Genomic DNA, 27684 nt, shown 5'->3' with positions numbered 1-27684 from the left:
GAAATTAAATGAAGGTGGCTTAACACAGCTAACAGAGGCATGCTTTGAAGGATGTAACCGGGGGAAGCTGCGCTGCCAGATCCTTTTCCATGGGCTGTGGATTTGCGCTGCTGAGGCGAGGACAAGCAATCACTCAGCCATGCAGAAGCCCAGACAACAGGACTAATCTCTCCACCTGACTTGTGGAAGCTCCACTTTTTTTTCTGAATTATTTATTCCCCGCTGCGAAAGACAGTGTGGGACAATGGAGCCAGAGTGAAGTAGATGGTGAATTTGTAGCCTTGACTGCAGTCTGCAGCACACATGGATGTGTTCAGCTTTGTGAAGATGCCAAAGCTGTCAGGGTGAGTCCGATGGATGCTGCTGCTGTGTATTTTGCTGTGGATATGGATGTGCCTGTGTGTTCTCTAGAAGGCATAGGTTTTTTTTGTTCAAAGGGATGACTTAGAGAATGACACAGGAGTAACGTGGAACAGTGTGATTAAAAATGCTGAGTTATTGATTGCTCCAGAGAGCAAGTTGTGCAGTCATGTATGATGTGAAATGAATGAGCAAGTGAGGTAGATAGAGGTGGGGGTGGATGCAGACGCTGATGCGGTTCATGTATCTAAACTCTGTATCTATAGTAAGTTAATAAATTTCTTATATTGCAGATAGTGGTTATGGTTTGCTGCTTGACGTGTTTTGTAATGTCATGAAACCTACATATATTGAAACACTATGAAAATCACCTGCAGTGGTTTCAGATGTTAAATCACATCAGTGATCAAGGGCCGTGGGTTGTCAGTCATTTTCAGTCGTCATATTTTGGTGGTATAATACAAACTGAGTGTGATCTGTCATTGGTCATTAGACCCAATATATATGAGTGGACATTTAATATGAGTGGTCAAGTTCGCACACCTATAGCCAGAACAGAACACTTGCTGATAAGCTGATGTGGAGAACGGCTGACACCTTGCTGTTTTCCAATTTCAAAAAGCTATAAAGTATTGGGGGAGGGGACCCACCACATTGTAGATTTTATTTTTATTTCTTCACTTGGTTGAATTTTTGTGTGTGAGGATTTAAAATACTTTTTTTTTCCTTACAAGAAGTGATTGGAAGTAGATGCTATGTGAAGTATATGTTAAACTAACAGTCCCGAGGAATTCATTTATTGCCAGGGCAGACACCTCACCTTATGCACCCATGGGTCTGCTAGATTGAGTTGATCTGCCCCAGTGGACAGTAATCCTCCTAGAGGATTTGGCTCCATCAGGAACTCTACAGACCACTGGTGCTGGGAACAGATGATCATAAACGGGAAATATTAAATCGGATACCCTATGTGCCACAAGAATGCCTATTCAGTGCATTTCATTTCATGAGTCATCCGCAGACTGAAATCGCATTTTTTTAATTATAATTTTGTTTTTAATGCGCAAAAAAATGACACCAGGACTGAAAGGTGATAGCAGTTTACTTTAGCTTTCGTAGTGACACATGATAGTGCACCTCAGTATCCAGTTCTTTTCTGTTTTATGTAAATCCCAGCTCCTTTTTGTAAAATTTCTGTAGGAAAGTGGGCAGGTAGCAGGGATTTTCCATCAGACGATAAGACTGTTGTTTTCTAGTTAGTATCCCTCCATGACAGCATTTATGATGCAGCTCCCAGTGGACCACCAACGTCACTGCATCCTGTCACTGTTAATAATGCCACACGACGCTATCACTGATTATGAGTTACCACTGCTACAGTGGCGTTTTTTTTTTTTCTTTTCTTTTTCTTTTTTTTTTTTGGGTTTTCTCCCTCTCAGCTGCCAGCAAGAATTAAAGTCAGCAGGATGCTGTTTTGCAAAGGTTGACAGAACATTTTACAGAGAAACCCACTGTATGTATTTAGAGTTCGACAAGAAAGGGAACATTTCCCCTCATTGTCTCTTCCTCCTGCCTCACAACGCCCCCAGATGTGTCTGCTGTCAGGAACAAAAGCCTGTGCTTGCTTTCATTTTCTCTATTCTTTGTTGAGTTTAAATTTAGCAAAGATTTTTCACATTTGATGTTTCCTTTGAAAGATAACGATCTCTCACCCTCCTTGTCTTCTTGTATCTAAAAAAGCAAGTTTGAGCCATTTGACCAAAGTTGTTTAAGTTGCTCTGTTTTGATCTTTCTATGCAGAACTTTGCTGGAAGGGCTGTTACAGTTTTCATACATCCTGTGGGTGTTAAAAATGGTTTCTCGGCTACAGCACCGTGAAGATAATGAGTACACACGTCAAGTTATTATGTAGAAAGAGTCAATTATCACTCAGTCACAGTGATTGCCCGACTCAGTGGTGCTAAAATGTGTCTATGTGTAGATGATTGCTGAACATGCTTTTACTGTATGCATTAAAAAAGGTCTAGATTTGTTACTGTATGTTGATGCAGCTGTTTTTTGTGTCACCCTTCTATAAAAGATGCACACGTTCATTAAATGTGTGAGTGGAAATGGTAATGGAAATGCATTTGTACTCAGGATGAATAATATGGAAGTTACAGTTAATTTGCTGGATCTATTCATTTCTAGCTTTTTTTTTCCTTTTTTTTTAAAATCAAATCCATTATGTGAACTGTTGTTTGGCATGTTTTGACTGCAAACTTTTTGCACAGGAAATCACTGGTCTGGATACAAATTGATTGGCCTAAATGTTCATCAGAGTACACAAAGACCAAAAGATCTGTCATACATACGTTCAAATCAGCAGCTCCCAGGGAGGAGTGGATCAGAAATGGCTCAGGGTCAGAAATGGGAGCCAGCTGGCTGGTGGATGAGGTCTCAGGCAACCATTTATTTGGTTCTGTCCTTTAGAGCTTTTAGCATGAAAGCAGTGAGTAGCACAATGTGGTGCAGGAGAATCCAAGTGTAGTTCAGTGCCCACGGGGTAAGTTCATCACTATATTTGGTTAATGTTTTACATAGAGTATTGTGGAGCAGAAGGGGGCCTGGGGATGCAGTGTAATAGTGAAATAATAATGAAAACACAAATGTCTTTCATTAGTTTTGTGTCTCATTTTTATGGCTGGATAAAAAAAAATTATCCACAGAATGAGGATGAAGAAATAACAAATGTGTGTGTTTGCATTTATGCACTTTCTGTGATTGTTATTTCTGATTTGTTATTTGCTGTATTTTGTATGTTAAGTGTTGCAGCAGATGATATACATCCAGCTTTCGAATAGAAGCTCTCTTGTAAAATAGCTGTGTTTTGCTGTTTAACAGGTAAACTAGAGACAAAGGGACTCTGAGGTTCTCTTACTCACCATAAAATAGCAGGAGGATCATAGTGGGTGGGCTGTTTCCCAGATGCTGTTTTATTCCCACCCAGAAGAGATTAACTAACCAAAACCTTTCTATATAGAGGCACCAGAGAGCTGCTCAGGATAGTGCGGTTGCCCATGGCAACTATATCAGTACTTCCAAAGACAAACACAGAAATACAATATTCAGTTAGAATAATAGGGAAAATAGACACCTCTGATTCTGAAGTGAGTGTTGTTGTGTTTAAAATTTCAATATTTCTGCATAATGGCACTATATGGGGCAAAGCACAAATTCTAATCACCTAGGCTGTCTGATTTGGTCGTGTTGATGTTATATCATCACCGTTTGTTTCATTTGAAAGTAATTTCTTGCATGTCAAGAAAACTTCTTCTCTGAAGACAAATAAATGCAAAGGCACAATGCAAAGTGGACAAAAAACTGTGACATTTAAGTCACAAAATGGATGAGAACAGCAGAATGACTGAGCAATTATGTGTAACTACATGGTCAACTTCGCTGTAACAGTGACATATAAAAAGCAGACACAATATAAATAGCAGATCGGACCAGATTGAACTGTATGTTCGATTGCGCTGCCATACTGACCACAGGATTAGAGCCAAGGTAGTGGTTAAAGAAGTCAAGCAGAGGGCAGATGTTTTCTTAAACAAAAGGCACTGCGTTTGACTCTTCAACCGGATGGAAGCAGTCTAAAAGAGGCGCAGAGGAGTAAGGCCTTTAATCAGAGAGGTTCCTCTGTGTCTGTGCCTCTTCTCTGCTCCACTCCCCAGCCTCCTCCCAGGGGATGGTCATCTCATCTGCTATCTCTCCACAGATTTCATATCCAAACAGAATCACATTAGTGGTCTATCTCTGCATAAATGTCTCTGTTTAATTCAAGAGCGCTGAGAAAGCAGCGTCACGGCCCCTTCACCATGTATCTCGAGTCATTCTTGAAACACTTCACTTCCTCTCTCACATGGAAACTGAAAAAAATACTTTTTATTGTTATTTAGCTTTGTGAAGAGTTGAGTATGTGTTCACAGTGATTGGTAACATCGTAGTTAGTAGATAGACACGATTATCGTTGATTTCAGATCCACAGCCTGTTGTGGATTCTAGAAATACATAATTATTATAATTATTCTATCTTTACGTAATGTTACATAATGTTACTGTAAAAGTGGGACTGTATGAACTGTGTGTATTTATGCTGTACAAACTGTGGTATTGCTCGAGCACAATTAAGAATAGCTTGTCAAAACTGTAGATCCTATGAGATGGGATCTCTGTACTCAGTCACACACACACACCAAACTGGCTGGAGTAATGTGATTATTCCTTCACAGTGGCATATGTAAAGCAAAACTGAGATTATTATTGCTCTCTGGATATGGGGATACTCCTCTGTCTCTCACCCAGTGTATGCTGGGAAAGTCGTAAGAGCCAAAGAGGAAAGAGTTTGATCCTCTGGCAATCAGCATATAAATGTCAGTAAAATTTTGCTACCAAGAGCAAATGGGATATAAAAAAACCCCACTTCCTTACCTCACAATATGCATAATGGCAGGCATGTGGCACCAGAGTGTGGTTTCATATAGCCAAGCCTCATGGAGATTGTCGATGTAAATTATTCAAACAGACTTGAGTGTCTGTGTTGGATTGTGCTTTTCTTAGCTGTGGCTTGTTTATAATGCATAGTTACTCCCTAAATTAACAGGATTTCAGCTTTCATAGCACACCAAAATGCTTCTTTGCAAGTTGCTTGTATTCTGAGAGATGAAAGCAAAAGTGAACTACTGTGATAAAGCAAGGATCACATTGTTCATGCAATTTTTATGGAGAACTGAAAAGTGATCTTTTCCCCATGTCTCAGACAGTACAATTGAACTATCTTCCAAATTATAGTTACTTATAAATTTGGGGCGACATAATATTGCCACTGTTCATCCTAATAAAGATATCAAGATAGATGCACAAAATGAAGAAAAGGAGATGATTGTGCTGTAATCTTCAAATTTAGATTAAAAAACCCTGATGTTTGTCGCTGTGGTAGAAGGCTCGGTGCTTAGTGCTATTGTACTATATTGATTGTTATTTTTATGAGCAGTGAGTCTTTTTTGCTGTTTCTTTTGTTGTTAATGCCTTTTAAAGATTACTTTTTGGTTGCCATTGAATAATAAAGTTTGCACAATACAAAGAAATGTTCAAAATACAAAATGTCATCATTCATTTTGTAGTTTTAGTGCAATTTGTCCAGAGAGAGATCATTCGGGAACATCCTTTTTCTTCCAGCTTCTTGTTCTAATTGTCCTTGCTCTGACTCTTGGGTAACCTGTTCATGAATTGTGCAGCATGGTTTGCCCACTTGGCGCTCGATTACTTAGTCCACTGTGACTGTGCAGGCATCATTTATTAATGCTAGCTGAGGAAGATCAGTTTCACTGTCCACCAGTGGGTGAACCTTTTCAGCCTCTCTGTTAAGCTGGAGTGCTGCGACTCAGTGGCATAATGCGCCTCCCGCCTGTAGACAAAAGAAATCAAAGATCACTGTATCTATGACTGTGCCGTTAATACAGAAACGCTGGGGCTGAGAGACGTAAAATGGATTTTGTGGAACACTTTGTCAGTTCAGAAACATACTTTGAAAGTACAGCTTCTGAAACTGTAAGTACAAAATGTTTTATTATGTTGTTGACCTTTAGAGATTTGTCAAACACATCTGTGTTTAAGGTGTAATCCTGGAAAATATTATTGAAATGTTACAGTTCTTTGCTCTTTTTATCATACATCTACTGACTAAAATGTGTAAATATGCTACATCAAACACTGCTCATGTTAACATGGCTGTTAGCTTAATCCAAGAGGCTGAAATGGTACAAGTAACACTCATCAATGAGGTGAACATGGCTCCAAAAGTGTCAGACAGTATCCAGTTGTGTCCACACACATCATTTGAGCTGCAGGAAATGTGTTCTAAATATACACCATCGAGGCCTGCTCCCAGCTAATGTACTGTAGGTCAGATAAATCCATATCCATGTGGAAACACTAATATCCCCCAAACACACGACTGTAAAGAAGTCAGATTGCTTCCTGTGTTCAGAGACCAATTTAAAATGTAGAGCACTAAAGAAAAACACAATTTCCAGCGACACTACTTGTTCGTCTATGAATTAGTTATGATTTAATGCATCCAGTAGCACTTAGGTGTGTTTTAGTGTATTACTTTAGGCAACTTCAGAACTGTATTTTAGTTTAGGTTGCATTATTTTTTTTTGCTTGCTGCCTAACTGTTTGCACTAAATAGCTTTGCAGTATTGTGTAACCCCTCTCTCTGCTTAAATCTCATGTTCATGAGCTGGCAATATTTTATTCATATCTCATGACATGGGCACGTGTGCCCATACAGACAGACATGCTCACGGGCACACCCACACTAATAGACACTCGCATACAGATACGAGCACGCTGCACACAATTTATTATCAGCAGAACAGTAACTGGGGAAACATTTAGAGGCAAAGAAAGAGGGGTTTTGAATAATGAATGCGAAGAGCCCTGTTACACGGCAGACAAGCCTTTGAAGTGACATAACTTACTGCCACCGCTTTCATAGCATCACCAGTGTGCAGACACAAAGACAGAGATAAAGGAAAGATGGGTTGGGAGGGGGCTGTGCAGACAAAAAGACAGATGAAAACATTTTAACCAATTACAGTTCTCCTGAATACCTGCACTCTGCCAATTTGTAGCACAGGGAAATCGTTGGGCAGAATTGTGTTTTGTTGGTAGAATCAGAAAATCAGCTGAAACTGAGATTTGGATGGGCGCTGTCCTTCATACAATAGGCTACAATAAATTGTTGCATGAATGATGGTTATAGCTGGTTGTATTCTCTGATAAACTTTATCAAATCGTCTTGGCACTGAGCAAATCAAATAACTGCTTTATAGGAGAATTCCTCTGGGCTTGTTTTATAAAGAATGTGCTGACATCTAGAAATAAAACCAATTTCATGCCTCTCAAAGCACAAGAGTGAGGCATGACAACGCCGCCTGTGTGTCTAGCTTACGTAATTAATTTGATTTGTATTCAATGAGTGAACTGTGGCTATGGGACATTGTTCATCACACTGGAATCAGACTTTCTCTTATCACTCGGGCTGAATCATTTCATATCAGCCCTCAGCTCATTTATTTCTGTTGTGATTTGAGTATCTCTATGACGAATACTATTTTGAAATTCTTTTGCAATTCAGTTAACTTATTTTTCATGCCACGTCGGAGCTCGATACTGCAGGTGACGTTGCACTAGTAGATTTGAATGAAACCACAAATTATGACGTAAAGTTAATCTGTGATTTATTTCTCTCCCCTTTCTTCCTCTGCAGCCACAGGACCAAATCTTCAGGCTGGCCACCCCCTTCAGGGACCTGGAGTGCTTCGCAGGGACCCCCCAATGGATGGGACATGGGCACCAATAGAGAGGGGCGTGACTGCTACATCAAGTAAGCGCCCTGTGTTTAAAGAAACTGAGGGGGAGCTTTCTCTGTCCCAGATGTTTCAGACGTTTTGCCAACCTGTGATTATTCTAGCCACGTCACTGCCTCCACACTGTCTCCATCTGTGCATTCTGAATGCTGATTCTCTGTTCCCTCCACTGCTGCGCGCACTCTGCCCCTGCCTACTCTCACTCTCTCTCACACTCTCACACACCCACAACACTCTCATGCAGTCTTCCAAATGCAGAAGAGGGCTTTAGCGTGAGTGTGTGTGTGTGTGTTTGTGTGTGCACGCTGTTGCTGATGAAGAAATTCACCTGTGCAGGGATTTGTTTTGATCTGAAATGCGGCACATTCCTCAGAGGACGCTGGGTCAGTGTTATCAGCGTAACTGATCCTTCTTAACTGGCACTTCTGGATATCTGCACAGGCAGGTAAAAAGAAACTCTTTGCTGGTTCTTTACATGTTTGTGAACACATGTTCTAATGTTCTAATGTAACAAGTGAGGGTAACTTGCTGGTTTCATCTGATGTTTTGACTCGACTGGGCTTTCCTCTGTTTTTTTTCACACCCGAGATGTGTAATATACATCCATACTAGATCTAAAAATATCACTGCATTCATGAACCACTGTGCGTACTAGATTCAGAATTGCTGAATTTTGGCTCCCCTCATCTGTTCATTAGATTGTTACTCTTTTTTTCCAAAACGGTCATTTTTGTGCTCTAGATGCACGTCACGTATGTGAAAATTGTTTATATCTGCATGGTATATGGAATAGAAAGTGAGCACTTGTCACACATGGGTTACAACATGAGAAGCGTGATGTCAGAGGAGTTACATAAGAAGTAAGGAGCAGTGAAAGTGCTGGATGCAGAGTGTGTCTGGATGAGGCAGATCATGGAGGCTGTTTTGGCTCCAGACTTTGCTTTCTAAATTTGAGAAAGGCTCATGAATAATCAAATGTCTGTTTATGTGACTGTCAGTGGTGATCTGAGTTTGTTAAGGCTCCAGGATTTCACCTGGAGCCTTAACAACACAATATAGTTATATTGAGAAATACAACTATATTGTTGTATTTCTCAATGAAACACATGTCTAGTCTGCATGACAGGAGCACATGAATAACGCAGTAGCCATTTAATATTTACATTGTGACACACGGTATTTAACAGACGTAATGTTGTTTAGGGACTGCTATGAATATAATGGAGGAGTGGATAACAATGTAGGTCAATAATATCTGAAAAATACCAGATTTAACAGAGACTTCTTATTAAGCAAGTTACTAATTCTGAAGAGTGACAATGAGTTGGCAGGATGGCAATGTCTTCACAGTATGAAAAGATGTCAAATGGACTTCATCAAAGTATTTACCACATTTAACAGAGACAACTAGAGGTCCATTTGGGAGGTTCAGAAAATTCAGAATAGCCAGTCACCTCAAAAAGAGGAGTGACACAGCAAAAAAAAAAAAATGCCAATAAAAACTGGCAGTGATTACATAATTTTAAAAAAAAAAGAAAGAGAGAGAGCGTTCGACACGAATCAAGTTCACACTGGTGCATGCTGCCATCATGCAATAGCTGTCTGTACAATACTGATAAAAGCTTTCGCCTTCTCCCGCCTACTCGCCCTTGATATGTCACCAAACTAACTGCCAGCCATTTAAATGAAAGCATTACAACCCTAAAGAGTTTAAAAATTCACTTGAGTACTATGGGGCAAAGGTTTGCTTTAAGCAGTGAGGGTAATGACTTACTGACACGTTTTCCACTTGGAGCTCACCGTAGCTGTGTGCACTCACTGCTAACGCCGTTCGGTACCACAAACCCATGTGTTCAACTCGGCTGCTGCTGACACCAGCTCTCCCAGCTGCCCTCCCATATGCTGAACTGCAGCCTGTACAACAAAGAATGCAGAAGAGAAGAGACAGCTTAGAAGCTTAAGGTCTCGTCGGATTTGTTCACGTACCAAAGTCAGACAGTAGACTCAGTGTTAGCTTGTGGATATTATTCCTGATTCTTGCTGTCTGTGGACCGTGGACAGACTCACCACAGCAGTTTGGTTCAGTTAACTTAAATCATCAGCTTTATGTAACATGTTGATTAATATTTTGAGAGGATAATGAGCCGTATCGTTTAATTTCCACTTGATGCCCACATATCATGTTAATGAGGGGTGTGCAACACTCATTACTGGACAACTCAAAATACTTGATACATTAAGAGATCCATACCCAGTATAAACAGACGGAAAAAGACACCTGAACATCCCAGCACTACTCAGCACCAACAACTTGTGAACCCTGTCAAGGCAGCCTTTCAAAACAAGAGTAAGATGATATTGCTCTTGGCAATGAGCTTACTTTTCTTTGTCCAAAATATGCTTTAAGAAAACAACAGCGAAAAGAGTCTTTGTACAGTAACAGACCAGCATTTCTTGCTGCTTGTTTCTGTTCATCTTGTTAACTATATAGCACACAGTGCGGCTTGCGATTGTTGCATAGAGCCTTGTGGAGCTACACTAGCACCTAATGGGTATTATTAGGGCCCATTAGATGCATGGCTGTCTGCATAATGGGAATCTAGCCATGTTTAGCAGGTGGCCATGCAGGGGAGGAGACAGCACTCTTCCTGAATGCACAGGTCCATATGGTTTTGATTTGTGCACAATCTGTTGAGTTTGGTTTTTTTTTTTGAGGGATAAAACTGACACACAAATCCAAACTAAATGTGTCTTAGAAGGACCCTCGGAGAACGCAGAATGCAACGAAGGTTATCACAAGATGTGGTATAAATCTCAAGCAGATTGAAGCAGGCTCCTTGTTTTAATGTTGAGGTAATAAATAATATTATATATAATAATATGTGTATATAAACTATATTAATTTTAAAGAAATTGGGGAGGAAAACAACAGATAAGGGGTGTTTGTTTCTCTTGGAGGGAAGCTGGAGTGTATCACTGGAATAATTATTAGACTTCGATAGTTAATCATAAACACGTTTTAATTCATATGTGTAAAAGAGTGTAGGTGATTCATCAACCAAAATAAACAATATTTGTTAAAGTGGTCATTGCACCAATTAAAAATCCATTTGATGTTCTGGCCTCCTGTTTGCACTGTCCCACGCTGACTGGGTGTAGTGATCCTCATGTAGGTATGAAATTAATATTCTGCCTACAATCTCCCATTATCTGGAGACTTATAGTCCCTATAATATTATCCTGATATTATGCACTGTCACTGTTGAGTAGCAACAATAGAATTTATGTTACTATATGACAAGCTAAATTAAAACTGAAATAAGACCTGTAGTTTTTTGTTATAGGTATAACAAATATTACAAATTTTACATTTAGGATGATTGTGGTTTTGTGCAATGAAATTTTTAAAATAAGCCGCCCAAGGAAAGCGAACACTAACTAATTTGACTGTAAAGGAGAAACATTTCCTTAATTTTCCTGTAAGATGACAGAATGAGTGCCACTCCTTGGATAACTTCAGGTTAATGTGGTAAAGGGAGAATGATCCAGGTCATTATGTTTAATTATCTCCACCTTTTCAGTCTTGTTACTTTGCCCATTCTGTTGTCAGTGGTTCTGCCTGGTGGTTCTCATAGTGCTGTACAACACCACTGTGAAACTGAAGAAATCTGTCTATGATAAATTTATCAGTTCATTTTTACGGTGATGTGCAAAATTGTAGTTGAAAGGCTTGAAAAGAATTTTTGTTCTGTTCTGTGTCTTCCTCTCATTATCACAATTATCCTCTGCTCTGTTTGGTTCGTAATGAAATTGTTGTTGCGATGATACAGTAAGTTACTTGGGGCAAATGTTACATATTTGTGGCATTGTAGATTTTGCGATGGAAAAACATTTGTGAGAATCTGGTTATAAGACTGATGTATTTTGCCTTTAGCTTCCCGGTAGCCATCTTAAAGGCTGTCTGTACTGACTTCTACAATACTGGTGCAGTTAACACAAATGCTTTGCTTTACATAATTGCAGAAGTACAAATATTGGTTGACTGAGTGCATTCTGTTTGTTTTTTGTCTTGTTTGTTCATTTCTTTAAGAGTCATTTCTTTTTGAGTCTGAACAAAGGATTACTCAAAAACAATAGCATGTAAATACAGTATAAGATCAAATATATATTTAGCAAAAACAGTCTCAAACATTTCACTCCACTGCAAGAAAAAAGAGAAGACGTTCTCTGTCATCTGATTACGCCTTAATGCAGATGTGTTACGAAGCATACTGATGGAAGACTTGGGGCTATGTAATTTTTAATTGAAACAAATAAGATAGTATCTTAATTGCAAATGTGCCTAGTAACATAATAACATAGTACATATTATATTAGCTATTATATTAGCATGTATTATTGTTTCAATTGAACCAGTACCACATTACTTTTGAGGCATTTGTTTAATTACCATTAAAAGAAAATTGACCTCCCCAGTGTCCAGGTGCTGGTTCAGATTTTGCAGAATTCCTTCTGTATTTCTATTATAACGCAAATAAATTTCTTGAGCTTTTTTAATTACTTTGTAAGCAATGGTGTGCATGGGTCTTGTTGTTGTTTGTTTTCCGTGACAAAAACACATGCAGTAAAACAAGGGAGTGGGAGGAGGGAGCAGTTGGATTTATGTAAAATGTTGTCTCAATTTTAAGCCATTTGAAATGTGTTGTCTCCTATAAACTATTGTAGCTTCTTTAATTTCTGACAGGACCAAAATTGTTCACGTTGGACTTAAGTGTATCCTGGACTTTATCTGGAACTAAAAGACAATACCATATGTTCATTTAGAACATCTTTGTTCTGATAAGATTTAGGTGGTTAATTTTTTAGGCTCAGCAAGCTCCGTTCCTCACTGCAGGTACATGCTGTAGACCTCTTAACCCCACTTCAAACACTGAAAGCCCCATTTTGCTGGATCAGCCTAATAAAGTCTGTGTTTACAAATTGTGGTAATATTTATCTTACTGCGTCCTTCTGTAAAGATTAGTGTGAGTGCATCACAGAGATTAGGTTCACTTCTGGTTCAGAACTGATATTACCATTAAAACATAATGGTTGAAAAAGCAGATATAAACATTCTCTGTTATCTACCCTTATTTGTTTAGCAACTGCATCTCACATCCTAATGACAGATCACGTTCCAGTTTTTTTCTGGTTTATAGCTCTGGGAAAGATTTGTTGAATCCTCCTCCAAAATATCAGTTGACAATCACTTAGCTTTGAACATCTTGTTGCCTTCCTTGCTGTTTTTTCATAGTACTGGGATTGCGATTGACAGATCTCACTGTGCCTTTGTGCCATGAAAGATTAATTGTTAGTGTTTAGTGGTGAATAGTACATGTGTCAAGAATAACTGTGAATTACACAGTCTGCCCACAGCTTTAATTAACCAACGTTGTTGGCACCATATGGAGCTGCTGCTGCTGCTTTTGCAGCCAGGGACAGAGGAGGAACACTGTAAAAACTCAGATTACAGAAGATGCCGAAGCTACATACAGTTTATGCAAATCTTTTTAGCTCAAGACAGAGAAAATGCACTGATCAGGGTAACTGAAGTAAAGGGGCAAATAAGGTGTAAACTTCAACCTTATTGTGTAACACATTACAGTGTGAGTACTACAGAAAACTGTAACTGCTTCTCGGTGAAGCACACAGTGGATATCTGCAATGTGAGAATACAAACATTGGATCTTGATTACCATCGCCCACATGATCTATTTTTGCAGCAGTGCACTAGTTCCTTATTTTCAGGCTCTGGCAACCTGCTTTTAAGCATTTTGAGGATTTAGTCAGAAGAAAAACAACCATTTTCTATACAGTTAAATCGTTATATTCATTGTCCCAGTTGTCATTGTTTCTTGAAGGTGATTCCTTTTAGTAGTTCTATTAGTTTGGCAATCACATTTTGAAATTAGAGCTGCAACTAACAATTATTTTTATTAAACCGTCTGTTATTTTCTCAATCAACTGATTTATTATTTGCTCTATAAAATGTAAGAAAACTGGCAGAAGCTAAAGAAGAGAAGAGAAGAGAAGCAATTAACTAATTGACTAATCAACTAATCAACTGTCTTTATCAATCTATCGATCTAACCTTGATTATCTATGACTTTGATTAATTGTTATAGTGTGGTGTAATAACTGAATACATTTTCAAAATAGCAAATGCTAACAAAATCAGTGAGTATACCATAACCAAATATGATCACAAAAACAGGAAACATCTCTTTTTTATCATTCCCACAGCCACGTCTCCCAGAGCAGCTCCCTGGAGGAGATTCGTCTGGACGGAGACAAGTTTGTGCCACCAGCGCCCCGGAAGGTGGAGATGAGACGAGACCCAGTGCTTGGCTTTGGTTTTGTGGCAGGCAGTGAAAAACCTGTGGTGGTTCGCTCAGTCACACCAGGTAAAGCAAGCCAGCTGTACAGTGAGCTCTAATACAGATGTGACTCATTCAATCCCCAGGCCATTATCAACACAGAAGAAATCCTCCTAAAAGGAGAAAGGAAACCCACTCAGGCTGTAGTTTACGTCGATGATTCATTGATTTTAACAGCCCTGAATGAGTAAGCATTCATTAGAGCCTTGAGCCACAAGACAGGAAACCAAGAAAATCAAGAAAAATGGTATGACTGTGCACACTTTGTTCCACTTAACTCTTATTTGGTGTGCACTGGCAGGGGGTCCATCAGAAGGCAAGCTGATCCCAGGGGACGAGATCATCATGATTAATGATGAGCCAGTCAGTTCAGCACCCAGGGAGAGGGTTATTGACCTTGTCAGGTATGACAACACACTAAGGTGAGATGCCATTTGCCTGCTTCTTTGAACCTGTTGTTGGTAATTCCACAGTGCCTAAAGTATTCACCCTTCTTGGAAGTTTTCACATTTTATTGTCTTACAACAGTGAATCAAGTAGATTTAGTGTGGCCTTTTGTCACCCATAAACAAGAAAAAAAAGAGAAACCCTTTACTGTCAAAGTAAAAACAGACCTTTACAAAAGCCAAAGAAACGCACAAACAATAAGACACACATTTATTAGCCCAAAAATGGAGAAATGGAGAAAAGATGGTTGACTACAACATTTCAGTATCACATGATGTCCCCCTTCATTCAACGTTATAAGACAATAAAACATGAAAACTTCCACCTGTCCATTCGGACATCTCATTAGATTTATGTCACTGAAACAGCTGAGTGGCTGACTGTGAGCATTTGGTTCTCGTACGAACTCTGCTGCAGTCTGTGGACAGTACATTAGCACAGGTAAAAGTGCCTGTGTGGACGCTCCTTCACAGCTCCTGTGGCCTTGAATGAGCTCTGCCTCTGCAGTAAAACTGCACAATGGAGGCAAGACAGGGCTGCTTGGAGAATCACTGGGACATAATGTTCCTCCTGCTGCTGTCCACCATGATGTCTCAAAAATAACAATCTTCCAGGACAAGTGAATTATTTCCATTTTAATTCATTTTTTATATTAAAAAATGTTTTTCCCTTTCCTGCAGGAGCTGCAAGGAGTCTATATTGTTGACCGTTGTTCAGCCGTACCCAGTAAGTTTCTCCATGAATTTCTCTATGAATGAACATTCCATCAGGCTGTTTGTGTGTTTGGAGCTGATTATTTTGTTGACTCTATGAAAGCAAGCCATTAATCATACCATATGTTTGTGCTGGCACTGTATCAGTAATGCCTTAGCTGAGCGTTAGAACCCGGCTAACTCAAAGGGAATCCAATTGCTGCAGCCTTTCCAAGTCTTCTCATGTTGTAGCGTCAGATCCTTGCAAAACCTTGGATGAACCTGCCACATCAACATTTACTAGAGTCACAAAGCAGCAGATGGTGGTGAACACACATCACCAGGAGCATATATTCGGCCTTTGTTTACAGTTCACATAATAAGTCAGAGAAAATGGAATTATGCTTGAATTCCCTCAAAAAATAGACCAAGGCATCCATGTGTGCTCACAGGATAAACTATACGGTACACAGCGTGGCAGGAAACTTCTCTCTCTACTTTCACAGTGTTTGAATGTAATCATAACGTTTTATATAATGCAACATTTCCTATGACTTGAAAATACTATGCCTAAATACATCCATTCACCTTGCATTTAATTTCTCTCTCTCAGCATGATGAGTCACTTAGCAAGAAGCTTGAATGATTTGCAGGAAATCATAGGTGTAAGATTCCACAATACTCAGAGGACCAAGCAGGTCTTATAATCCATCCTGTAATTATTTCCATTTACTAGGTGTTTCTTTGCAAGCTCAAAGATGCAACAACATTGGGGGTGTCCTCCCTTTTACATCCTTGCAAAGTGTCACCTTTATTGCATTAGCACAGAGTGGAGAAATGGGAGGTCGTCATGTTTCAAGAGGGAAACGTCCTTGAATTGCGTGGAGCTGAAAAATACATCACATATCTCTGAAGGAACTGATTGTCCCTTAAATCTCTGTTTTCCTTTTTTCCCTCTTTTCTTCTTTCCCTCCAAAAGTCGCCCAAATCGGCATTTATCAGCGCAGCCAAAAAGGCCAAGTTAAGGACTAATCCTGTTAAAGTCCGCTTTGCTGAAGAGGTCATCATCAACGGCCAGGTCCCAGTAAGTCTCGCTGGACGACACTGATTCATTCTGTACACATCAAGTGACGCGACACGACAGCAGCAGACTTGAGCTCTTAAAACCAGAGCATAGACCAGAGTGAAAATATTAGAATTCACTAACTACACAACAGGACAAGTATGAGCAAAAAATGCACCTCCTCTTTTTTTCTCCTTCTCATCAACTACCATCGCTGGGATGAAATAGAGCGCATGTGGGTATGATTGACAGAAAAAGGGGACCCTTTCACAGAGAGCTTCCCCAATTTGTTGCATGTGTCACACAGAGAAGAGTTTTTTTAAGAAAGCAGCAGCAAAGTAAGGAGACTATCAGGCAGTCATACTCTTTGAGAAGAGGACAGCATCATACATAAAACCAGAGAGTGCTTATTAAGGAGGAATGGAAATGAAATTAAATAAAACAAATCAAAAGAGGTCACATACACGTTTAAAGAATTACTTTGACATTTTGGCATTTTGGGAAATAAGAAATAAATCTTGAAAGTTAGGTAGGTAAATGAATACTAGTACACTTATACAGCACTATTGGTGGTGATTAGCTTAGTATAAGAACTTGAAACAGGGAGAAACAGCTAAGACGTTCTGTCCATACTGTACTTATGAGAGTGGTATCAATCTTCTCCTCTCAGTAAGAAAGACTATTTCCCAAAATGTTGGATTGTGCCTGTAATTTTCCTTAAATCGTCAGAATCACTTCCTCATTGACTTCTTGAATGTGCAATAATTCAATCCAACTTTAGAATTTTCAACTCCATCTCTCTACTGATGCACTTTAACTGCAGCATATAAACAAGTTTCAATGAGAAAAGTTAGATTTGTTGATCAAATGAGTCTTATTCTATCCTCAGGAAACGGTGAAGGACAACTCCCTACTTTTTATGCCAAATGTTCTGAAGGTGTACCTGGAGAATGGGCAAACTAAATCATTTAAATTTGACAGCAACACATCCATTAAGGTAGGTGCTGGAAAGAACCCAGTTTCACTTCACTATGAAATACTGTTGCATAATCTAAAGGGATGTTTTGTTTAAATACTGAATGTTATTCACAGCTGTACTGTACATGATAAAGTGCAAACTCCTCTCTTTATTAGGGTCTTCAGAACCTTATCTGAACTAATTATGGTTAAAACAAAATGTAGCTTGACTGTGGAGCAGGGAAATCTTGATAAACAAACCCTTTTTTTTTTTGTTTTTTTGTGTGTGTTCAGTCATGAAAATGACTTATGGTTATGGCTTTGAGCTGAGCACTAGCAGGCTGCTGCGTCTGCATGATTCTCATGTTGTATTAACTATGACTTTGTTTATGTGAAAGGACGTCATCTTGACTCTGCAAGAAAAGCTATCCATTAAGAGCATTGAGCACTTTTCTCTGATGCTGGAGCAAAGAGCTGAGGGGTCTGCCAGCAAACTCATGCTCCTTCATGAGCAGGAGATGCTAACTCAGGTGAGACAGCTCTCTCGGGTGCAACTAAACGGAGACAGAGGCAAGTAAATAATGCATTTGATGGCAAAACATAGGAAGGATGCCATCCTTCTCTTCAGTATACCGTTCAGTATTTTTGTATTCATACTGTACTGTTTTGTACAGTACAACAGAAGCAAAGTTGCAGGCTTTTTATCAGTTTTACAGATAGACTAATATTTCGATATTTTGAGAAATATGCAAATTCACTTTCTTGCCGAGAGTTAGAGAAGGTCAATACATTTGTTTCTGTCTGCTAATTAAACAGATTTACAGTTTATACATAATATAAATGTATACAGTTCCTTCTAGGACTATAGGGAGTTACTGCTCCCAGACAGGAAACAGTCCCTCAAGAAAACCACTAGTTCTTCTTTTTGCACTTTGGTTGTTGTGTGGATTAAACAAAAGAAATAAAAGGTATTAATTAGTGATTGTCATAGGTGCTAGTAGATATATTTTTTTCCCTTTGGACAGAACTAGGATAGCGGTTTCTCCCTGTTTCCAGTCATTATTCTGTGCTAAGCTAACCACCTCCTGGCTCCAGCTATGTATTTAACAGACAGATCAAATTTTGCACATAGTGCAATGTCCCTGTTTGTATTGTTTATTCATTGTTGTCATTTGTACTTAGATCCCCATTAGCTACTGTATTGTAACAGTAGCTTCTTGGGGTCCACATAAACATTTTGCAGATGCACTTATCTCATGGCTAATAGGACCCTCTTTATCTTCGACTTGTACCCTAGGTGACACAGAGGCCAGGGTCACACAAGATGAAATGCTTTTTTCGCATCACGTTTGTCCCGAAGGATCCCCTGGACCTGCTAAGGAGAGACGCAGTAGCATTTGAGTACCTCTATGTTCAGGTGAATATCAGCAGATGCAAAAATTTTTTGTTGTTGTTATGTTAACAGTATGGCAATGGGAGAATACCTCAGAACAAGAACCTAGTAGGCCTACAGACTTTAGCCTATAATAATGGCCTCAGCAAACACATGGTTGCTGTAGGTTTGTTGTTGTCTTGCATTTTATGATAAAAAGAGTAACTGAAGTGTAACCTTTCTGTCTTTGGCTCCTCCAGAGCTGTAATGATGTGGTATTGGAGAGATTTGGGTCAGAGCTGAAATACGACACGGCCCTCCGTCTGGCTGCCTTGCAAATGTATATTCTAACCATCAATACCAAGCAGTCCCAGAAAGTTTCCCTGAAGTATATAGAGTAAGTAGATAGGATTTCACACTCTGCATCATGCTTGCTGGAATCAACTTCGTGCCTCCCAAATATACAGCCATTTTGTTGTTTCTAATGACTTCTCCCTGCTGCAGAGGATACTACTTTTCCAGAATGTTGTTATTCAATTAAATAATGATGATCTCACTGGCATTGTTCTGCTGCAATGCCAGAAGATACATCCCTGCCGGTTAGTTAATAGTTCTGAATGTACCCTGTCAGTTGATCAATGCACCACCTCTAGGTGAAGTAAATAGATCACCAGTCAAGAATGATGACTTGACTGTTTCTCAGAGTGACTGAGTGACCTTTTCTTAATCTTTATGAATTGTGCGTCTGCAGGAAGGAGTGGGGTTTGGCATTGTTCCTGCCTCCTGCAGTGCTGTCTAGCATGAAAGAGAAGAACATCAAAAAAGCCCTCACTCACATCCTCAAAACCAACCAGAACCTGGTGCCGCCTGGTAAAAAGGTAGAGTCTTTATCTCTCTCTGTCTGTATCTCTCACCATCTCTCTGTCTCTATCTCACACCATCTCTCTGTCTTTGCCTTGCACCACATCTGAAAAGACTCTCAACTGCCACCTAGTGGAGTGTTAAGTTTCAAAATAATGGCACTGGGTGGTGGCTTGAACAGACAATATTGCACTTTTTTTTTTTAAACTCAACATTATTTTCTGCTGTGAATAGATTATTAGATTATTAATAGATTATTTCAGCTCGTATCTCACCCTGGGTACCTTGTTTCCTTCCCTTTCCAGCTGACTGCCTTGCAAGCAAAGGTCCATTATCTGAAGTATCTCAGTGACTTGAGGTTATATGGAGGACGGGTGTTTAAGTCCACACTAATTGTGAGTGAAACTATCCTGCCATCTTGCATTGTATGCAACTAGTGTGCGTAATAAAAAAATGGTCATGCTCTCTGACGTTCTCTTCCTTTTCACAGCAAGGCGAGAAGCACACAGAAGTGACATTGCTGGTGGGGCCCAAATATGGCATCAGTCATGTGATTAACACCAAAACAAACTTGGTGGCACTTCTGGCTGATTTCAGTCACGTCAACCGCATTGAGATGTATACAGAAGATGAGAACAGGGTTAGAGTGGAGCTACATGTCCTGGACGTAAAGGTTAACAAACCCTCTGCCCTTTTAAAACAAAAGCATATGCTAACTGGCTGTGTGAACATTTTCTATGGTTTTACCCAAATAACACCAAGTCTGTTCAGTAGTCATTATAACCTCATTCTAAAGACCCACTCTCCCATTTATACTGCGGTAATTGCCATCTGCTTATCTGCCTTTTTTACAGCCCATCACTCTCTTAATGGAGTCTGTTGATGCAATGAATCTGGCCTGTTTGACTGCTGGCTACTACAGATTACTGGTGGACTCTCGACGCTCCATCTTCAACGTGGCCAAAAATACAGACAGTATGGAAAAAAGTACGTCTGAAATGATCACACATGATCAAAAGATGACTTGTCAGAACATGCTATCTTTTAAAACGGTTGTTTCAATTTTTGGTTCCCCTTTGCAGGCCATGCAGCGAGAATAAAGCAGAACTATCAGGCCATCGAGTGTACATACAGCACACCCAATAAAGGATATGAAGACAGAAACAACCAGAGGTGCAGCCAAGATTATTCTGACCAGGAGTGTGAATACCTTGGCCAAGGGAGATGTGAAGGCCAACCAGTTTACATAACTGAGATCCACCAGCCCCAGCACTCAATGCACATGACGGAGAGAGCGGAGTGCTGCAGAGTCCCTTGCACCCAAACCTATCTCAACATCCCAAGGCCCAAACCCCAAGACTCCTCCAGAAATGCAAAGGTCTCCTTCATATTTGGAGATCCCCCCTTAGACAGTGTAAACCCCCAAAATCTAGGCTACCAGAGACTGATGGATGAAAGCCCAGAGATTCTAGACAATCACAGCCCCGTGTACAGGCGTCTCGAGGAGGACTATAAGATGATGGATGCCATAGAAGACGGGGATGGGTATCAGTACTCCACCAAAATCTTTGGTCCTACTGAGTGCATCGAGGAGCCGCTGCTGCATGATATCTGCTACGCAGAGACAACAGATGACGCAGAGGATGAGGATGACATCAGCTGTGAGGAGGACATGGTAATGAGTGACATTGACAAGCCTTCGTTACTGTCACTCTCAGGGTCCAGTGATGACATCATTGACTTGACCTCCCTCCCTCCCCCACCGGAGGGTAATGACGAGGAGGACAATGACGTGCTTCTGCACTCTCTTAACCTGGCTATTGCTGCTCCTCCTCCCGGCTTCAGGGACAGCTCTGATGAGGAGGAGCAGCAGGGAACCGGGACTCGGGCCCAGGGGGCCCGCAATGACATCCCAGTGTCTCTCATAGATTCAGTGCCCACCCACGGAGCAGAGGGCCATGGGGAGCCTCTGGACGATGCAGTGGTGTCCACCTTACAGGCACTCGAGGCCCTCGCTGCATCTGAGGAACAGAGTCCAGCACAGTCAGAGAGTAGCACAGGTTCTTCTTACACTATTGTGACGTTCATCCATTAACACCACACATGTTCCAGCCATTCACTTTTGATTTGTTGCTGTTGTTTTTTTTTTTTTCAATAAAGCCCATTTTGTTCTATGTTTCCATTTGTGTGTGTATTTCTTCATTCATTTGAGCATACAGACAACTGTGTTCATTACAGTATTGTTTATTTTGTCAAGATTTGCTCTTGTTTTGTGGATCATTTTGTTTGTTTTCTGAGTTGCACACTGCAGTGTCAAATGCTTGTATAGAAAAACAAATAGCCATCTATAGTATGCTATTTTAAGTTAATGACAGTTCTCTATCAATATTTTAGGTATGCCAAAATTTTATTTTAATTTTAAGTGGAACGTTATTATGTTGTAATTTATATTTATTATCATCCGTGTTATTCAAAAGTATTCATTCACTCTTTTCTCACTCACATGGTGATACATTTTCATTACCATTAATTACATTTGACTCACTCCCTAATCTGTGATTTTTTTTCCATTTGCCTCAGATGGAGTTGTTAATGAGGTGTTTGTCTTTCTGTGGTACACAGGTGTAGAAATATCACGAGCATTTAGTCCTGAGTCCTCAGATTCTGGCAACGAGACAAACTCCTCTGAGATGACAGAGAGCTCCGAGCTGGCCAGCGCTCAGAGACACTCAGAGAACCACCTGAGGATGCATGTAGCCATGACAGAAGGATACCACACCACGAATGAGGAAAAGACGGACGTGACTGAGCAGAGCGATGGCGGAGCAGGAGCTATGCAGTACAACCCCCAGGAGCATCAGGAGGAGGAGGCGAAGTCATCTGTTGTCGCCTCCTCCCAGATTTTTCACTCAGATGGTGGTGAGATGGAGCCAGAGACAATGGAAATAAAATCAGTCAGTGAATACTTCACTAAGATGCACATGGGCTCAGTAATGAGCAGGCAGAGAGGAAAACACAGGGAGGCGGAGAGCAGAATCCAAGGAGATACCTATGAGTCCTCTGATAGGTCGCACATGACTCCTCAAGATTCAGCTAAAGAGGAGCCCCTTCATCTTGTTGGGAAGTATAATGCTTTCACTGTGAGAGATTCCTACTACATGAATCAACTTGATCTTGGGCGAACTCACTTTAAAGACAGGCATCAAAAATTGCAGCAGAGAGCACCCGGAAACAAAATGGCAGAGAATCTCTCACCAGAATGTGTGAATGAGTCACAGGCTTCCCACGCAGACAGACTGACAGTAAAGGGAGAGAAACAGGACTCAGATGAAAGAAGCCAAAAGTTAAATGCCCATCTTCGCTCACCATCCAAAGGGTCCATCTCTGCAGAGGGAGATGCCACTTCACAGGATAATGAGCAGCAGCAGCAAATTAAGATTCCAGCATCAGAGCAAGACGTCACGCGGTTATATGAATACCACGTGAGCAAGCGCATGTCATCGATTCAGAGCGAGGGCGTTCATTCCCTCCAAAGCTCACAGTGTTCTTCTATAGATGCCGGTTGTAGCACAGGCAGCAGCAGCTGTGCCACTCCGATGGATTCTCCCCTTTGTGCCACAGACAATATGCATGTACTGTCAGAGTCCTCGCTCAAGGGGCTGAGTTATGTAACTGCTGAGGAGAAAGCTTACGGGCCTCCAGGCCAGGGGAAGGCTGGCCATCCCATTGACCCCACCCTGCTGAGGAAGATCCATGCAGCTACCAGTGCTGAGCCTGGGTTCACAATTACAAGGGATGGCAGTCACAGGATGCCCAAGATAAAAGAAACCACAGGTAAAACTAAACAGGGGGCTGTACCCTCTTATCTATGTCTGTGTTAGTGAATGAAAGCAACAAAAAGGGACATTTAAGTTTCTCACTGCAGTTAAATAAGGGCAGGAACGTATTTCAAATTGTATAAATGAGTTTTTTCACTCATGTCTAGTAGCCATGGGGATAGGTTTTTGTGTTCAGGTTTTGAGATATAGCAGTACATAGATAGAGTGAGTGGTTTTTATTGGAATGACTTTCTACTGAGAGAATATTCCATATATATTTGGAGTAACAGGTGCATGGTGATTTTTAAAAAAATGTGTTTAATGCTGTGAGCACCACGAATGAAATCCCAATCGCCTCAATTGCACTGCGGTGGTGGCAGAAAGATATCTCAGAGCCTGGGAAAGTAAAACAAACAAAACTATCTGCATGCCTAGATACTGCGAGAGGTATATGAGAAAAACAAAATTTGGGAAAATACACTTATTGACTTTCTTGCCAATAATTAGATGGGAAGACTGATACCATGCTCATATCTCTCCATTTAACATTTAGCTGGAACCACCAGCTGGTTAGCTTAGCTAAGCTTACAAACTGGAAACAAGGGAAATGTAAAAAGGATAAGTTGTGGTTTCTGGGGGTTATGTGCAGGGCTATATTTTGGCTGGGTGCAGTGACTTTCCAACGTATTGTCTTCACCGTGTCATTCACAAGCAACTAGCAGAGACATTATTGCTAGTTATTGCGTTATTGCTAATTATTGCGTCCATCCAAGAAATGGTCCAGAATATAACTGCCTGTGAAACCACAAGTTCTCATTTTTACATTTCAGTTTTTGTACAGATTGAGCAAATGAGATACAGTACATTCATTTGTACACTTTAGAGGTGCAGATTTTGTTATCTTCAGACACAGGTTAACTGTTTATGCTAAGGTAAGCTAACAGACATTAGAGGGGTATCAATCTACCCATTATTGGCAAAAAAAAGCAAACAAGAGTATTTCCCCAAATGTCAAACTACTTGCTTAAATGTCAGTTTCACAGAATCTAAAAAAAAATAACAAGCATGTGAATTCAGTTTGAACACACATTTTATAATTTTAGACTTATGTATACTTGCACTAATAACACCTAATGAAATAAAACATTTTATTATAGATGCATATGTGCTGTCAGGGGGATGCTTAACAGTTCTCTTTGTTTTCCTACTACCCCTAGTGTAGCTTGCACACAGCTGAAGAAGGCTGGGGAAGAGTCATCTTTAGCTCTCTGTAATGAGATCAGTACCACTACCACAACCATGTCACCATCATCATTACGAAGTAGCACAGAGCCCAGCCAGCTAACACAGTGCAGCCCTGAACCCGACTCACACACCCTGGCTTCCCCCTCAAGCAGATCTTCATGTGAACCTACAACGGGCAGCCTCAGGAAGCCACGCAGGGTTCGGATGCTCAGGAGGAGTTGGAGCACCATAATGCCAGGTTCTAGGAGTATAGAAGCACTGTTAGAGAAGACCAAAGCCACACTTACAGGGAAAAGTGGTGGTCAGAATTTCCAGTCTCTAGATGCCCCAAAAGTACAGAGGGTTTTCTCTGCTAAAACCTTGCCCAAGAGTTTCTCCCAAGGTTCCGTTGCCTCTAATTCATCCGCTAGAAGGCCGCTAAGAGAAGCCTCCGCTTGGCCTCCAGAGTCAACAGCACAGAGGTTGGATGCAGGCACCTGGAGGTTCCGTGGGCCGTTCAGTCACTGCTTCCTCAGAAGAAAGAGAAACACTGATGGTGATGATGAAGGCAGAAAGATGCCCTCAGATGCTCCGTTCTCTGTCAGCTCTGTTTCTTTCAGCCACAAGGAATACACAAAGCAGAAAGCAGACTGTGAAGCTGAGCTGAGTAATAAAGTCCCTGCTATGAATGACATGAGCCTCAAAGCAAGGCTTGCTCGTGTAAATTCAATGAAGGGAAAAACTTATAGTCTCCACACAGGGTTTGCACTTGCACGGAAGGATGCCTTAGAGATGATCGGCGTGTTGCGATCCAGCGTAGGCCACTTGTCCAGAGGTGAAAGGCCCGAGGTCAACGAGGCTGACGTGGAAACATTCGCCCAGCTGCTTTTCATGCAGGCCAAAGTGCTGAGGGGCGCCTGCAGTCAGATGGCCGTGGAGTACAGCAGCCCAGAGGAGTTACTGCTCACTCTGACGCACAGCTTCCACACACTCTGCTGCCTAACACATGCCTGCATGTCACTTGTGGAAGGCCTGAGCACCGAGAGGGAGCGGCGTGAGGTGGTAGCCAAGGTGGATGGGGTCGTCATGAACTACGTGTGTCTGCTGAAAGCTGCTGAGGCAGCTTCAGGAAGCTCCCCCAGTGACCAAAGTGTGAATGCATTGACACATTACTCTGCCACCATGTCAGCTATTATAAACGCACTAACTCACTCACTGAAAACACTGCTCAACAAATGAACTGTTGTTATTTTGTCTTGATTATTGATTTTAAAGCCATACATAAGAGACATGGGTTTAACAACCAATGTGAACTGCTGTGAAAAAAAAAATGCCTTGTGTATACAATATTTTACTATGTAAAGTAAAAATAAAATTATATGAATCATTAAAGTTTTAAATAGATTATATTAAGGCCTCTATGAAGAAGCATAGGACCCTCCTCTAAAGTATATTACCTAATATTACATAATAGGGATTATTTTAATGATTTATTGGTTATATTATGGGCTTAACATGTAGATTATTACAAACTTATTAGTACCTTGTTTATAAACTGTCAAAATATATATTATGTTGAAGAAATGCATACACTATATACAGCTGTAGACAAATCACTGCACAGGACAACACATGAACCAATAAAAGTAATGCATATGACTTTTTCATTTGCTGGATTCACCTTAATTTAATGAATACTTTACACATGAACACTGAGTACTTTCCTGTTATTTTTTGTCAACATCATTAAAAAGATTAAAACTTTTAAAAAGTCTTATCTCAAATGATTTTGTCTATTTGTGTTTGACTCCAGTCTTGTGTGTAGTTATGTCTCATACAATGCCATATTTTTTATTTAATTTTGCAATGATACATGCAAATTCCTTTTCTTTCTCATTTCAGCTGATCTCTAAAAAATCAATAAAACAGAATAACAAAAGCTGACAGAGGAACTTTTCCAGACTGTACACGTTTGCTGCTAAAATTGAATTATTCATACATAAAAGTTGCTAGACCCATGTTTAGTTGTATAACTATGTTTAATAATTCATTATTTTACCATTTGCTCATGCCTGAGTGGTGGTAATGCTTTTTGCATTAATGATGATGATGACCCATTTCACTTACAGGGCTGGAGAGAGTGTTTGCACAGTGTTATGTGTGACAGCAGTCAAGTACTGCATGATGCATATGCATGTGAGTAAAACAAGGGTCAACAGCCATGCTTGCTGCTCTGGGAGGCTTTATTTAGGCACAGTTGTGCTTTGAGCTAAACGCTAACATTAGCATGCTAACATGCTGATGTAATAATGTTCCCTACATTAACTGTTTTAGTTTAGCATGTCAGCATGCTTACATTTCCTAACTGGAATAAAACCCTATGCATCAAACAATACAGTTGTGGCTGGTGGGAGTGTCTTTAGTTTTGCAGCTATTTGGTTACAAACCAAAGCATTGGATAAATTCAAGCTTTGACACAAGAGAAACAATCAGGGGCTCACCAAAGTCACTGAGAGTCATCCTCTGGGGACCATACATGTCTGTACATTTCATTGCAAGCCATCAAATAGTTAGTTAGATATTTCATTCTGGAACAAAGTGGTGAACGAACTGAGACTGACATTGTATTTCCTAAAGCTTTGCATGGATACTAACCACTTTGTCATCATGCCCTTTTACTGTGGAAAAGACCAGATCAGATACATCCTTTTAAAAAAAACAAAGAAAACAAAAAACAAATACAGAATCTATCTCTGCATTTGGTTTCTCAAATAGAGGTCCAAACATACATACTGTCTGGCCAGATCACAAGAGTGAACGTTACTCAGGCGTATAGCCACAAAGCAGCCACAGACTGCAGGAAAAGATTCTGCCCAGTGCCAGAATAACATGTTTATCATGTAAGCTAAACCCAAGCATAGGTTTCACTTTCCTCTTCAGGGTAATCAGAAATGAAACAGCTCTTTCCAAAAGTGGTGTGCACTGACTAGCCCACAACTCCTCCAGCTGTGCTATGGTAATGCTACGGTAATGCTTCTTGATCTTGATTCTTGAGG

At 40.4% G+C, this 27684-nt stretch overlaps 1 protein-coding gene and 1 long non-coding RNA gene across 2 annotated transcripts in view; one reads left to right on the top strand and one right to left on the bottom strand.

The window, feature by feature from the left end:
* Positions 1 to 303: 303 nt before the first annotated feature.
* On the top strand, positions 304 to 25867 carry frmpd4 (FERM and PDZ domain containing 4). Its single transcript, XM_041057432.1, has 17 exons — positions 304 to 344; positions 7679 to 7795; positions 14061 to 14221; positions 14496 to 14598; positions 15322 to 15367; positions 16313 to 16417; positions 17286 to 17393; positions 17752 to 17883; positions 18651 to 18770; positions 18986 to 19122; positions 19477 to 19603; positions 19892 to 19981; positions 20077 to 20259; positions 20441 to 20573; positions 20669 to 21646; positions 22209 to 23420; positions 24627 to 25867. Exons 1-17 carry the CDS (start codon positions 304 to 306, stop codon positions 25865 to 25867), a joined length of 5034 nt encoding a protein of 1677 aa, XP_040913366.1.
* Positions 9330 to 27684, bottom strand: part of LOC121194518 — a 54375-nt gene continuing 36020 nt past the window's right edge. Inside the window, exon 5 of the long non-coding RNA XR_005895389.1 lies at positions 9330 to 9692. This is a non-coding gene — a long non-coding RNA (uncharacterized LOC121194518). The remainder of the gene's footprint in view (positions 9693 to 27684) is intronic.

This window comes from Toxotes jaculatrix, chromosome 15 (genome assembly GCF_017976425.1).
Source record: "Toxotes jaculatrix isolate fToxJac2 chromosome 15, fToxJac2.pri, whole genome shotgun sequence".
Taxonomy (NCBI): Eukaryota; Metazoa; Chordata; class Actinopteri; family Toxotidae; genus Toxotes; species Toxotes jaculatrix.
The sequence above is the reverse complement of the archived record's forward strand: the minus strand, read 5'-3'. Positions and strand labels throughout refer to the sequence as shown.